Source organism: Acipenser ruthenus, chromosome 5 (assembly GCF_902713425.1).
Source record: "Acipenser ruthenus chromosome 5, fAciRut3.2 maternal haplotype, whole genome shotgun sequence".
NCBI classification, from domain to species: Eukaryota; Metazoa; Chordata; class Actinopteri; order Acipenseriformes; family Acipenseridae; genus Acipenser; species Acipenser ruthenus.
Window position 1 is genome coordinate 59,777,600 of NC_081193.1, and position 15,570 is coordinate 59,793,169.

General features: G+C 39.3%; 1 protein-coding gene across 3 annotated transcripts in view; it reads right to left on the reverse strand.

Annotated features, from left to right (window-relative positions):
- Positions 1 to 15,570, reverse strand: part of LOC117402339 (phosphatase and actin regulator 2-like) — a 132,296-nt gene that overhangs the window by 19,200 nt on the left and 97,526 nt on the right. For 2 of the 3 annotated variants that reach the window (XM_059024346.1, XM_059024345.1), the window contains exons 5-6: positions 15,325 to 15,531; positions 9,554 to 10,124 (exon numbers count right to left, since the gene is read on the reverse strand). In XM_059024346.1, the coding sequence (XP_058880329.1) occupies positions 9,554 to 10,124; positions 15,325 to 15,531 (778 nt within the window). The remainder of the gene's footprint in view (positions 1 to 9,553; positions 10,125 to 15,324; positions 15,532 to 15,570) is intronic. The other variant, XM_034003384.3, reaches the window with a different exon arrangement.

The window sequence follows — 15,570 nt, forward strand, 5'->3', positions numbered from 1 at the left end:
AGACTGAAAGCCACCAGGGAGATGGAAGAGAGTTGAAACAGCTGGGTTCAGATAGGCAGAAGCAGGGAAAAAAAGAAACTCCATCAAACACAACCACCAGAAATCCAAACAGCCAACAAATTTGAGCCACTTCAACATTTAGATGACCAAAACCAACATCAAGAGAATGAAAGAAACAACATCCAGGACCCTATAAACAGTGCTGGCCAGGCAGCAAAAAGAAGGGAGGTCATGATTGTTGGGGACTCCATATTGAGAAACACAGCAAGTTCAGTTCGCAGTTTGGACCCCCTTACTACAACAGTGTGCTGCCTTCCAGGAGCCTCTGTCAAGCACATCACTGAGAATGTGGACAGGCTCCTAGAACGAACAGGAGACGACCCGGTAGTAGTCGTCCACATCGGTACAAACAACATTGGAAGAGACAGACCAAGATCCCTGCAAAACAAATTCAGAGAGCTAAATTAAAAGACAAGACCAAAACTGTGGTATTTTCTGGGATACTGCCGGCACCTTGCAAAGGACCATATGGACAGCTGGAAATACAAAATCAAAATGCATGGCTGAAATCGTGGTGCACACAGGAAGGCTTCACCTTTCTTGAACATTGGAGCACATTCTGCAACAAGGACTATCTATATAGGTGGGACAGACTGCACTTAAACAGAAAGGGAACCAATCTACTTGGAGAAAGGATCCTTGAGGAGGTCCAGAAGCATTTAAACTAGAAAATGAAGGGGGGAGAAAACAAAAAAACAGAAAGGAGACCACATCAAAACAAGGGCAACAACTCAGGTAAGACAAGTATTAAATGTATTTATCTTAATGCTAGAAGTCTCAGAAACAAAATGTTAGAACTTGAAGCTACTGCACTAACAAGTAACTACGACGTGATAGGTGTTACAGAAACTTGGTTGTCTGAGAGTGATGGAGACGAATATAATATTAGTGGGTACACACTATATAGGAAAGACAGGCAGGACAGAAGAGGCGGAGGGGTAGCGCAAGAAATAGTCTTGAAGCCCAGGTGTTAAATCAGGACAAAGAAAACAATGCAGAATCAATATGGGTCAGAATAATGGACACAGATTCAAAGGGCATAATAATAGAAGCATGCTGTAGACCGCCAAATTCAGACGCTGAGCAAAATAATCTGTTATACAATAACATTCGAAATGCGTGTAGAAAAGGAGAAGCCATACTAATGGGGGATTTCAACTTCCCCCATATAAAATGGGAAAACCACATGGGGGGCACGACGGACGAAATTGAAATGGTGGAAATGACAAATGACTGCTTCCTCACGCAATTTGTCAAGGCACCGACTAGAGGGGAGGCATGCCTTGATTTAGTCTTTTCAAATAATGAAGACAGAATAACTAAAACAGAGGTCAGAGAGCCATTGGCAAACTCAGACCACAACATGGTCTCATTTGAAGTATTTTTTAAAACCCCAAAAGTAATGACTAAAGCTAAGGTTTACAATTTTAGAAAAGCAAACTATGAAGGTATGAAACAGAGACTAACAGAAGTAGATTGGAGTACAATAGAGAAAACATCCACAGAAAAAGGATGGCTATTTTTAAAAAATGTAGTACTAGAGGCGCAAAACAATTACATCCCAAAAGTAGACAAATCTAAATCTGAAACAAAATGGCCCAAATGGTTTAATAGATCAAATAAAAAACAATATTCAGCGAAAAAAGGCACTTTACAGAGAGTTTAAAAGGGACCAAAAACAAAGTACACAGAAAGAGTACTTGGAACTGCAAACACAAGTCAAAAAGGAAGTTAGAAAGGCAAAGAGAGATTTAGAAATCAATATTGCTAATGGGGCTAAAACCAATTCCAAAATGTTTTTCCAATATTATAACAGCAAGAGAACATTCAAAGAGGAGGTTAAATGTAAAAAGAGACACAAATGGCAAAATCACAGATGAAGAAAAGAAATAGCAAATATATTAAATGATTACTTTTCATAGGTTTTTACAAAGGAGGACACGGACAAATGCCCGACATGTCGAACTGTTCCTATCCAATTTTAAATAACTTTAGCGTAACAGAGGCAGAAATGTTAAAGGGACTAGGAGCTCTTAAAATAAACAAATCCACTGGGCCGGATGAGATCCTCCCAATAGTTATTTACAAACCGCTAACCAGAAAGTTATTTACAAACCGCTAACCAAGATCTGCAACAGTCTCTTGACACAGGGGTTGTACCGACAGACTGGAAAATAGCAAATGTAATACCGATCCACAAAAAGGGAGACAAAACCGAACCAGGTAACTACAGCCCAATAAGCCTGACTTCTATTACATGTAAACTTATGGAAACTATAATAAGATCTAAAATGGAAAATTACCTATATGGTAACAGTATCCTGGGAGACAGTCAGCATGGTTTTAGGAACGGGAGATCATGTCTAACTACTACTTGACTTTTTTGAGGATGCAACATTGAAAATGGATAATTGCAAAGCATACGACATGGTTTATTTAGATTTCCAGAAAGCTTTTGACAAAGTCCCACATAAAAGATTAATTCTCAAACTGAACGCAGTAGGGATTCAAGGAAATGCATGCACATGGATTAGGGAGTGTTAACATGTAGAAAACAGAAAGTACTGATTAGAGGAGAAACCTCAAAATGGAGCAAGGTAACCAGTGGTGTACCACAGAGATCAGTATTTGGTCCTCTGCTATTCCTAATCTACATTAATGATTTAGATTCTGGTATCGTAAGCAAACTCGTTAAATTTGCAGACAACACAAAAATAGGTGGTGTGGCAAACACTGTTGCAGCAGCAAAGGTCATTCAAAATGATCTAGACAGCATTCAGAACTGGGCAGACACCTGGCAAATGAAATTTAATAGAGAAAAGTGTAAAGTATTGCATGCAGGCAATAAAAATGTGCATTATAAATATCATATGGGAGATACTGAAATTGAAGAAGGGAACTATGAAAAAGACCTAGGAGTTTATGCTGACTCAGAAATGTCTTTATTTAGACAATGTGGGGAAGCTATAAAAAAAGGCCAACAAGATGCTCTGATATATTGTGAGAAGTGCTGAATTTAAACATGGGAATGTTAAAACTTTACAATGCATTAGTAAGACCTCACCTAGAATATTGTGCAGTTCTTGTCACCTCGTTACAAAAAGGATATTGCTGCTCTAGAAAGAGTGCAAAGAAGAGCAACCAGAATTATCCCGGGTTTAAAAGGCATGTCTTATGCAGACAGGCTAAAATAATTGAATCTATTCAGTCTTGAACAAAGAAGACTACACGGCGATCTGATTCAAACATTCAAAATCCTAAAAGGTATAGACAATGTCGACCCAGGGGACTTCTTTGACCTGAAAAAAGAAACAAGGACCAGGGGTCACAAATGGAGATTAGATAAAGGGGCATTCAGAACAGAAAATAGGAGGCACTTTTTTACACAGAGAATTGTGAGGGTCTGGAACCAACTCGCCAGTAATGTTGTTGAAGCGGACACCCTGGGATCCTTCAAGAAGCTGCTTGATGAGATTCTGGGATCAATAAGCTACTAACAACCAAACGAGCAAGATGGGCTGAATGGCCTCCTCTCGTTTGTAAACTTTCTTATGTTCTTATGTTCTTATGTTCATACAGACCATGGCTCGGACAAAATTTTGTAGCTCCTCAATGGTAGAAGGTATTTGAAATTAGATTTTTTATTTGGAATCCTCAAAACTTTGTAACTGTAGCATCCAAATATGTTTTTATATCTAACTTGGAAAGGGGTCGAAATTGGCAGTTTAAAAAAAAAAAGAAAATTATTATACATCTTTTTTATGATTATTCTGGGGGCACTGCTTATATAATAAAAACAATGAAATATTCTACAACAAAATCCATTATATCATTGAAACCAGCTACTTTTCTGTGGATATATTGTTTTTTTTTATTTAAGGTTGCAAACTACAAGTGCTAAAACACAAAGTGGTCATATTCATGTCTGTATATGGCCATTCTATTTAGGCAAAAAAATGGATTTTATTAAAATCCAAATGACAGAATGACAAAATAAAAAATTGCACATTGAAGCTTATATGTGGCCCACTATGAACAGAGCAGCTGCCAAGCACTTGATTTTAGCAGCCTTTAGAGCAGAGGTGCTCCAAGCAGCTTGTTGATATTAAACAGCATGCAGACAGGCAGGAGAGCAGGATTACGTAGAACTCACATATTAATATAGGAATATATTTTTGCACATACTACTCATGAATACTAATGACAGACTGACGCAAAGGATTCTACGTGCATGTGAGATTCAGCAGCGGGGAAAAAAACAAAAAAGTACAAGAATTGAAAGAGTTTTGAACATTTCACACCAATGGACAAACAGTGCATTGGAGTCATGAAAGACTATAACGTTAAATGCTAATGATTTAATTCTACAGTTTATTAGGTTGGCTGTTACTGTTACTGGCACTGGCATTGTTAATAAATGCCAAGATTTTTTTTTTAAATGTTTCTTTATGTATTAAATTGACTTATCAACAATAGTAATATAGTAAATGATTTGATACGTTTCATTTATTGAATTGCGTGTTATTGTCACTGTCAACAGGAATACATGCTAATGCCGTGGGTTAATGTTTTTACAAGTTACTGACAGGGAGTAAATACTAAGAAAGGGTTTACATTTATTAAGTTTGTAATGCTTTAAGCTGACATATTGAAATGGCTAGCAACATAAATAAATGCACTTGAAATTTGCAATCCATGCAATTTGGTCGCATTGCAGCCCAGGGTCCCACAGTAGCCTTGCTATGCGGCCCACTGCTCTGTCAACTTCAGGCACCCCTGCTCTAAGGAAACTAACTCTTAGAAGTGAGTTGTTCAATTTAAATCACACTCCATTTTCCATATATTGTACTTGTTATATAAACAGAATAGTCCAATGTTCATGGAGTGCTGTGGTTATTTCACTCATGAGGATTCCCATAAATAACCCATTGTTAGACCATCATAATTCGTGGAATAGCTACATATCTTTTATATATTCACTGCCGGCATAACAAATGATTTGCAGAACGACTAGGGGTTGTGATTGTATTGCCAGACCCTCAGACCCCATTGCTTACTAAATATCTTGGGATCCCTGAATTGATAATCATCTCCTTTATAAAAAATATGCAAAATAGAGCAAGCTGTCTCACAGGTGCATTGTTACCACAAATATGACTCAATTACTCCTAATGTTGAATGACAGTGGAATTTTTAATTTTATACACCAAAACTTTTGTTTCCCTTGGTAGTCCTTGGCAACCATTAGCCAGAAGACTATTTTTGCTGAGAAAATATCATACCCTCATTCTGCATTGGTAGTAAGTGGATCATACTTGGGATGCCACTGCACATGTGAGAAACTGCTCATTAAAATACTTTGTTTATTTTTAAAGAGGGGGCAATTATCTATTGAGGGATACCAAGATATTTAGAAAGTATATGGTTTTTGAGGGAAAAATGGGCAATACAATCCCCACCCCAAGTTGTTACACATATGTTGTTGCTTCCAAACTTTTGGCCTGTAGTGTACATCTGCAAGCTTTGTATCAAGCTGTCGAAGCAGTGCATATGTAATTATATATATATATATATATATATATATATATATATATATATATATTATATATATATATATATATATATATATATATATATACACACACACACAGTACTGTGCAAAAGTTTTAGGCAGGTGTGAAAAAATGCTGTAAAGTAAGAATGCTTTCAAAAATAGACATGTTAATAGTTTATATTTATCAATTAACTAAATATAAAGTGAGTGAACAGAAGAAAAATCTACATCAAATCAATATTTGGTGTGACCACCCTTTGCCTTCAAAACAGCATCAATTCTTCTAGGTACACTTGCACACAGTTTTTGAAGGAACTCGGTAGGTAGGTTGGCCCAAACATCTTGGAGAACTAACCACAGTTCTTCTGTGGATTTAGGCAGCCTCAGTTGCTTCTCTCTCTTCATGTAATCCCAGACAGACTCGATGATGTTGAGATCAGGGCTCTGTGGGGGCCATACCATCACTTCCAGGACTCCTTGTTCTTCTTTACGCTGAAGATAGTTCTTAATGACTTTCGCTGTATGTTTGGGGTCGTTGTCATGCTGCAGAATAAATTTGGGGCCAATCAGATGCCTCCCTGATGGCATTGCATGATGGATAAGTATCTGCCTGTACTTCTCAGCATTGAGGAGACCATTAATTCTGACCAAATCCTCAACTACATTTGCAGAAATGCAGCCCCAAACTTGCAAGGAACCTCCACCATGCTTCACTTTTGCCTACAGACACTCATTCGTGTACCGCTCTCCAGCCCTTCGGCGAACAAACTGTCTTCTGCTACAGCCAAATTTCAAATTTTGACTCATCAGTCCAGAGCACCTGCTGCCATTTTTCTGCACCCCAGTTCCTGTGTTTTCGTGCATAGTTGAGTCGCTTGGCCTTGTTTCCACGTCGGAGGTATGGCTTTTTGGCCGCAAGGCTTCCATGAAGGCCACTTCTGACCAGACTTCTCCGGACAGTAGATGGGTGTACCAGGGTCCCACTGTTTTCTGCCAATTCTGAGCTGATGGCACTGCTGGACATCTTCCGATTGCGAAGGGAAGTAAGCATGATGTGTCTTTCATCTGCTGCAGTAAGTTTCCTTGGCCGACCACTGCGTCTATGGTCCTCAACTTTGCCCGTTTCTTTGTGCTTCTTCAAAAGAGCTTGGACAGCACATCTGGAAACCCCTGTCTTGAAATTTCTGCCTGGGAGAGACCCTGCTGATGCAGTATAACTACCTTGTGTCTTGTTGCTGTGCTCAGTCTTGCCATGGTGTATGACTTTTGACAGTAAACTGTCTTCAGCAACCTCACCTTGTTAGCTGAGTTTGGCTGTTCCTCACCCAGTTTTATTCCTCCTACACAGTTGTTTCTGTTTCAGTTAATGATTGTGTTTCAACCTACATATTGAATTGATGATCATTAGCACCTGTTTGGTATAATTGTTTAATCATACACCTGACTATATGCCTACAAAATCCCTGACTTTGTGCAGGTGTACCTAGAAGAATTGATGCTGTTTTGAAGGCAAAGGGTGGTCACACCAAATATGGATTTGATTTAGATTTTTCTTCTGTTCACTCACTTTGCATTTAGTTAATTGATAAATATAATCTATTAACATGTCTATTAACATGTCTATTTTTGAAAGCATTTTTTCACACCTGCCTAAAACTTTTGCACAGTACTGTGTGTTTTATTTTTATTTATATATATATATATATATATATATATATATATATATATATATATATATATATATATATTATTTCTAATCCTGTAATGGTTAAAACAGCCACAATAAAATAATGGTTCAGTTCAAATTACTATTTGGTAAGGGATCACAACATATTTTCTGTCTCTCTCTCTCTTTTTTAAAAACACTTTCAATCCTTACACCATTACCTATTTATAACTGACATTTGTATTATTGGAAAATCCTAATTTTGACCACAAAACTCAGCATGAAAGCTGACAGCAGGGATTTAAAAGCTCATTGATTAGAAGAAAAGTAGACACAACACACAGCAAATGTATAAAAGATAACAGCAGGCCTTTTAGATCAATATCGCAGTTTAGTTTAGAGTAGTTGCAGTCCTGCATTATTTTTTTTCAGTAATGGCCTTTCAGTAATGGCTTCTATCTACCTTTAAATGCTTTGGATGCCAGTGTTCACTTTGTTTCACCCCCTATTTGCTTATGCAACACAGCTCAAATGTAATCTATAGAGTTCATACTTTCTAATCGTTGGGGGTTATATTATTGTGTGACAATAGTATACATGAAGTAAAACTGATATGAGAAAAATGTCTGTATTATTGATATTCCCCAAGGTTCAGAAAGATTGGCACTAAAACATTTACTGTTCACAAGACAAGACACCACCTGTAATGGAACTTTGAGAGAATCAAAGAATACAGATGTGTACCAAACTTTAATACAATAACTCAAAGTGTCAATGTCTTGGAACCCCCTTACAACAGTTTACTATTGTAAAAGCAAAGCAATAAAAGCATAGTGAAAGCATGGTAAAGCATAGGTAAGCATTGTAAAACCCCTGAGAGGTATGGTAAACAATATTAAAAACCACCACCAGCCACGGTGCTATAGTAAATGCACAGTATAACCATGTTAAAAGTATGGGGGAACTGCAACATTACAGTGCAAATTTACCCTGGTAAACTATTTTAAGGAACATTTAGCATGCAGGGTTTATGTAACCCTAACATGAAGTCACTACCTTAAAATGGTTTCTGACATGCTTTGACAGTGTGGTGGTAGCAGCTTTGTAAAATTACCAACATGAAAGGGTACATTTTTCTTGTACAATATCTACAATTGAACTTGATTTAGAGAATAACCAAATACAGTATAATGACTATTAAACCAACAATCCAGAATCAGATGGAGTGATCTCTCAAATCGGGGCTGTCTCTACAGCAGAATATGGTGTGTTCATTATAGCTGTTACGTTCTTAAATCACAACCCTTCATTTCCACTCTTACATTGCACTGCTTTTTTAGTCCATTTATTTTACTGTTATCGTTCTTTGAAGATACATTTATAGTTACTATGCTAAATACAGTCGCAGACGAAAGTATTGGCAGCCTAGCCACCAATTAATATGACAAAGACCAAAATGTACAATTTCTGGTAATTTAATAAACAACAATCTTTACAAAAAAAAATAAAAAACACACACTTAAAAACGGTGAACACTTAAAACGGGAAATGGCGGCGTAACATGCGTCCTCCGAAATGTGCGCCTGCCAATCCGTCATATTTTGCACTGCGGATCCACAGCGAAGCCACCAGACCTATAGTGCCGGAGGACAACACAGATCTGGCAGCTCCACTGCAGAACCACAGGCACCCTAATCGGCCACAGGGGTCGCTGGTGCACAGTGAACCGTGGATTCCCCTGCCGACCTAAGCCCTCCCTACCCGGGTGGCGCTCGGCCAATTGTGCGCCGCCCCCTAGGAACCCCCGGTCACGGTCATCTGTGACATAGCCTGGTTTCAAACCTGTGATTTCCAGGCTATAGGGCGCATCCTGCACTCTACGCGGAGCACTTTTACTGGATGCACCACTCGGGAGCTCCCCCTGTTCCCTTTTTAAAAATGCGTATTTTCGAAGTTTGGATGGATTAATGGATATTTGAGAGATACCTAAACAGTCAGTTCTCCACACACTGAAGCATCCTTAGGCCAGATGTATACATGACTATAATAAAACAGTAAACCAAACCACGTTAGTGAGGTTAGTGATTGAGGCCCTCATCACAGTGTTGAAGGTAGAAAGCCTGACTTTAGCATTCACCACACAGCAGCATCTATGCCAGACATGCTGCATAACAGAAATACTAAAACTGATGTGAGAAAGGACTTTACTTTTAAGCTAACTGACTGTTTATCTAGTGTTTTTTTTTTAATGGGTGTCAGCACTCTAGCCTTACCAAGATTCATTTTCACCAGAGATGTTCTTGTCTTCAGCTTGAGGTCCATTGGCTTCCTCTCCATTGTCCTGCACTTGTTCAACCTGAAGTTGATCACTGGAGTCTGATATGGATACAGATGGAGACGGAACTGAAGCATTCTCTTCTACAGCAGCTTGGCCATTTGGTGGTTCTTCAGCAGTTATGTCAAGAGGGGCGTTGGCTGGCAGTTCTGGAGGTGAAGGCTGTTCCGGAGCTAATTGTTCGCTGGGTAAAGAGCTGGGTGGCAGTTCTGATTCTGCAGGCTCTTTACAGACTGAGTCACCAGCCTCTGTCACTTCTGGAGGGCAACGGCTGGAAGTGGGTCCAGGAGTAATCTTTGGGGAACTTGTTGTTGGGACTTTGTGATGCTCTGGTTGCTTTGCAGGTTTCTTCTGAACCTTAGGGGTTCCAGAGTTGCCTTTTTTGCCTACAGAACTGTTCTTGGAGCCTTTTGGCCGAGCTGTTGAGGTTGAAGATGTTGATGGTGATGAAGATGATGGCTGCGAAACTGGCTTTGAAGAATCAGCTTTTCTAGGTTGAGAAGATTTGGCTAAGATAAAGATAAAAATATATTAAAAAGTGAGGAATACCACTATTAATTAATCTGCAGTTAACAGCAATCAGGAAATGAAGCACAATTAGAAAAGGAAAATACATTTATTAAATATGGAGGTTACAAACATACCTCCCCTGTCACGGATGTATGTATAAATTAGAACCAGCAGCACCATGAAACATTAGTTTAACCAGGGCTCTCTATTTTATTTTTATATTTTTTAGCTCACAAAATACAGTAATAAATTACTCACGTTTTAGAGTAATTATTTTTGAGCTGGCCTTTCATTAAAACATCATTAACATATTTAAATTGTGCATCAGGTCACAGTTGCTCAGCTACCTAATGCAATAACTTAAGCTTTTGAACAGCTGCAAGACAACCCTCCATGTGGGTGGGTGAAGATATCAAAGGGAAGCTGGGTGTCAACCATAATGTGTGAATGTCTGCCCTGGTTAGAGAAGCAGAAAGATACATAGTAATATAGTCTTTTACTGCTGAAGCTACTCCCTTAGCCCTCAAAAGTTGATAATAAGGTAGGTCTAAAGCAGAAGACAAAAAAGAAAACTACTAAATTTGTAACAGTGAAGTAAGGAACCAGTTTTAGAATCCACATAAATTAAATGATCATTACATGAGAGAAAATATGAGGCTCATATAGCTGAAGATATTTTCCAACTAATTTTCTAATCTATTGTACCCAGTAGCTGCTCCTCCCATGAATTACCAATAAATCAAAACATTGTTTAAAATCAGGATTTTATTCATAACTTGCATTTGCTTTTTGCTGTTGAACTGGATGACCTTGGGACTGCTATGCCACAAAGATGCATTATAAGTTGAAATGGTCATATAATGATGGACCATTCTGTTAAAAGACAAAAGGCTTTTGGTCTCGGATCACAATGAAAACGATACATACTTTATTACAATACAATTTATCTTTTAAAGTATCACTATTCATTGATACATGATGAATCATGTACCTACTGGTACAATAAAAGATCAGTAAAATCATTTGTTTTTTGCCCCTAAAATTTTGTAAAAAGACAGAAAAACATCCCACCCCATTTCAAAAGTGTCAAGTGACAATTACGGCAATTGCCTAGTGCTGTATGGCATGTATCAATAATTAATAACCTTTGCGCTGGTCTTTTGTTTACGAATAATAAAAATAATAAACAACTGGCCAGTGTCTGCAGTTTAGAGGTCCCATTTTAGAACATCTAGACAGGCTGTTGAATTTCCATTTCTACATTCCAGCAGAGCCAGTTTATATATGATATAAGTACAGTAAAAATTGTCTAATCCAACCCCTCCACATACCAGCATTCTGTGTAAATAGGCATGAATCCCTATTGAAATTAATGGTGTGATACCCTCTACAATCTGGTCTCTTCTGGAATCCAGCATGAGTCTCTTCTGCCTGTCATACATGTCACAGGTAGCCACAGATTGTACCAGTTCCTGGATATCTCTGTCCATTATCCCATTAAAGTGGTTAATTGCATAGTTGACAAGTTTCATGATGTTTCAATGAGGAAGTCTTTTTTTTTTTAAGGAACAAGTATGTTACTGTAAACAGTATTTTGTGTGTTTATATCAAATAGAAACCAAAAAAGAAAAGGGCCCTAACCACGACCCACATTACGTATTTATATGTAGAAATTTAGTGTGAAATAAATACTGACGGACAGGTTCTTCCATGCTATACATCCACAGATTCTGTTTCATAAAAAAATTATATAACCACATTTCATTACAAATGGATAAGTAGTTATCTGTTGTGACTAAGCACAACATAGAAAAAAAGAAAAAAAATTTGAAAACATCTTTTACTATCTGCAGCACTTCCTACAAATCACAGAACCCCCACACACATGTTTTAGAGGTCACTTCAGGGAACTGGAACATGTCATGTTCTCATGCTTCATTGGCAACGGCAGTAGGATATCAGTGAAAGGAAAAGCCATGCAAGCAGCAAACCCATTGGCAATTCCCAAAAACAAGCAAGAAGACAACAAAGGGAGCTGCAACCAGCCACAGCACTGACTCAACAATACAACTTCGACCAACAAAGCAGTTTTGTTTTTGTGGTAAGTGTTGAGCTTTATGAAAGATTCATGCAAATTTTGCTTCACTGTGAGTGTCCACAATTCAAGTGAAAGGTAGACTGTGCATATGCAGGTGAAGATACATTTTCTATGTCTGTCCAACTAATTGTGTCCAAGAACCTTCTAAGCTGTTCTACACTGTGGAATCAATAGTTTCCAAAGTTCTTGCTTACTGGTTTAGTGGTCAAACAGGAGCAAAATGCCTTTGCCCTGCAATTGATCTCATTTTGTATAGGAGATACATAGGGCTTCTGTTTCTCTGTTTTTATTAATTGTATTTTTCAGTGCTTATTTTTAGCTATTTTCGAGTTTTATGTAAATCGTTTTTTTTTTTTGGCTTTCGTTTTTTTTAATTACTGTATTTAATTATTGTTTTTGGTTACTTTACAAAATTTGTTGGTGTTTTTTTTTTTTCACAATATTAACTTGACAGTACTTGCACACTTCAATTGTACCTTCTTTCCTTTGCTGTCTTCTAGAACTAAATCCTGGATGCAGCAACTTTGAAGGTTCATGGTTACACTCCTATTTCAGGGAACCAGGGTTATGATAATAACCTAGCTTTCCTTTCAAGTATAAAATGTAACCATTACTGAATGGGTCAGTATACCCAAGCCGTCACAAGGGCAAGACTGACGAACGACCGGAATGCTACAAGGGCTGGGGGGGCAAGTTGCAGAGATCATAGGCAGTGCTGACCATGTTTGCTATCTACTTGGACATCCGCTGCTTAGGGCTTGACCATGGGAGACCCTGTTGCTGGTTCTTGGGTGCATGTGTGCCTTTATGGAAGCAGCTGGGACGCGCAACAGGAGACACGTTGCTGGGGAAATAATTGAGCAGGTGGGCTTGCCCGGTGCTGAGCTGATCGGAAGGTCCTGGTTGACTGGGGGGTGTGCCCAGGGAGAATGCGCTGAGCTCAAAAAGCATCGGCGCTACAGTTCGAGGCTACTGCACCGCCATTGCTACACAGATGGGCACCGAGCAAAAGTTAACGCTGTGTTTACATCAAGGAGGGAGAGACTCTGCTCCAAGGGATTAACTACACGAAACCCTTCTACTGCAAGACGGTACTCATGAAGGCATTGCCAAGCTGAGGCCGTTTGGAAAGGCCGGGACTCCGAGAGCCCAGGAGCATGCCAGTTTAGGGGATGTTGATCCCAAACAGGGTAAGGAGCGTTTGCGTAGAGTAGTAGATTCCTGGAGCGGGACCTTTTAGTGGGACTAGCGCTCGCCATTTGTGTGGCAAGCTTTTACTTTTAGCTTTGTTTTGTTTTGTTTTGTTTATGAAATGTGACACTAGGGCTACCATTGCTGGTTCCCTACTGGCAGCACTTGTGTTTATTAAATCTGCGCGGCTGTGCGGCGTGTCAACACCCAATGCTCTGTGTCTGCCTCAGTATCATCCAGTGATGACCCACACACGTGACAAACCCGTTACAGACTGCCTCCAACGTTTCCTGTCAACATAGTACGCCAGGGCAGAGTGTATGGAGCTGTCGCTCTCTGTCAGACTGAAAAGGTGGATGGAAAGCATTCAATTGACTGGTTGACATGGTACGCTGCGATAGTCTTCGGCAAAAAGGCAGGATTGGCAGCAACACAGAACACTGTTCCCAGAAAAGCGAACCACAGGTATTTCCTGTGCGCTGGTTTTATGGGAATATGGGGATATGGAAATAGACATCTTTGAGGTCCACAGTGGTGAACCAGTCACCTGGCCTGATTGACTGCAACAACTGTTGCATTGTCATTATTTTGAACCTCCTTCGGCTCAGATAAAGGTTGACCTGCCTGAGGTCAAGGATCGGGCTGAGGCCATCATCCCGCTAGGGCACCAGGAAATACCTGGCGTAGAACCCTTCCTCCAACTGGAGGGGGTGTATCATGTGAACAGCCCATTTTTGCAGCAGAGCTGCTACCTCCTGAGACACCACAGCAGTGTCCTGTGGGTCTGTGACTGATGTTGTCATCATGCCCCGAAAGGGAGGAGAACCAAGCTTGAATTGCAGCGTATAGCCAGTCTGAACGGTAGTAAGCATCCAGATGTCCGTGGTACATTGACGAAAATAGTCCAGATGAGAAGGGGCTCTGGGCCTGTGGCAGCAAAATCCTAGTGCTGCTGCTTAGCCTGTGGCTTCTGTCTCTGCGCAGGGTGGCAGAACCTATTCTAGCCTCCGGGGCAAGCAGCCGCGGGCCGATTACTCTCAATTCTTGTGTCAAATCTTTTGCAGTCATCCGATGATTTTGCCGGGCTGCTCAACCGATTCTTTTCAGATTTTGCAGAACTCTTTCTTACACACCTGGAGCTAGTTGCAGTAGTTCCTGTTCTCCTGTGTTTGTCAATAATAGCCCACACAGTGCTTTCAGTAAACCGAGTGTTTCTGCTATTTTTCTGATAGTTTCTCCTCGTTTAGTTGTATCACTGCCATTTTGAGATCGTTGCTGTACTCTTTAGTTTTAACCATTTTCTATGCTTTTTTTTAAATCACAAATTTCAAATTTATTTTTCAGCACTTGATGATTATGTAGTTATGTATTCTATAATTATCATCAGGTGTTGGTTTTCAATCATGATAGTTGTTCATAATTAGCAACAAATGGGTTTGCTTTTAGTATGAAATTAGTTTTTGCATGTTATTTTTCATGTGATGCATGTTATATAATAATTTGTTGTTTTATTATAAAGCTGAATCTCTACTTCAATGTATATCTTTCAAATAGCATGGCTATGCCAGTGTCATTTATATAGGAAGATGCGAGACCTGCCTGTGGAATGATGGCAATACACATCATGCAAGATTTTTTTGAAATGATTTTGTTATCTTGATTTGTGAAATGAAAAGAGAAACAAACAATTTACACTTTTGCTTAACATATGTTTGCATCATTACATTTTTTTTTTCACTTTTTTTTTTTTTTTTTTTTTTAGCAAAATGCTCTTTGGAGAAAAGACCTTGAAATATGGCCCTAAATGCATAACACTCTTACTTATTCATAAACTTATGAAGGGGGTCCACCACAGATCAGATTCCAGGCTGCATGCGTGACACACCAACATGAACCACATTCATACTCACCATTCACACGATTAGTGATTTGTGAAGTTTGTTTGGAAGGAGGGGTGTGTGGCTGTTTACTCGAGGGTTTGGGCAGTTTTTTGACCAGGGGTTCTTCTTTCTTGTAACTGGTGGCAGAAGCTCCACTGGGAGCTTTTGGAGGCAGCTGGGATTTTTTAACTGGGGGCCTCCGAGCATGTATCGGATGTGCCCTCTGAACTGGCTTCTCTACAGAAACAAAGGTGGATAGAGCCACATGTGTTCCAG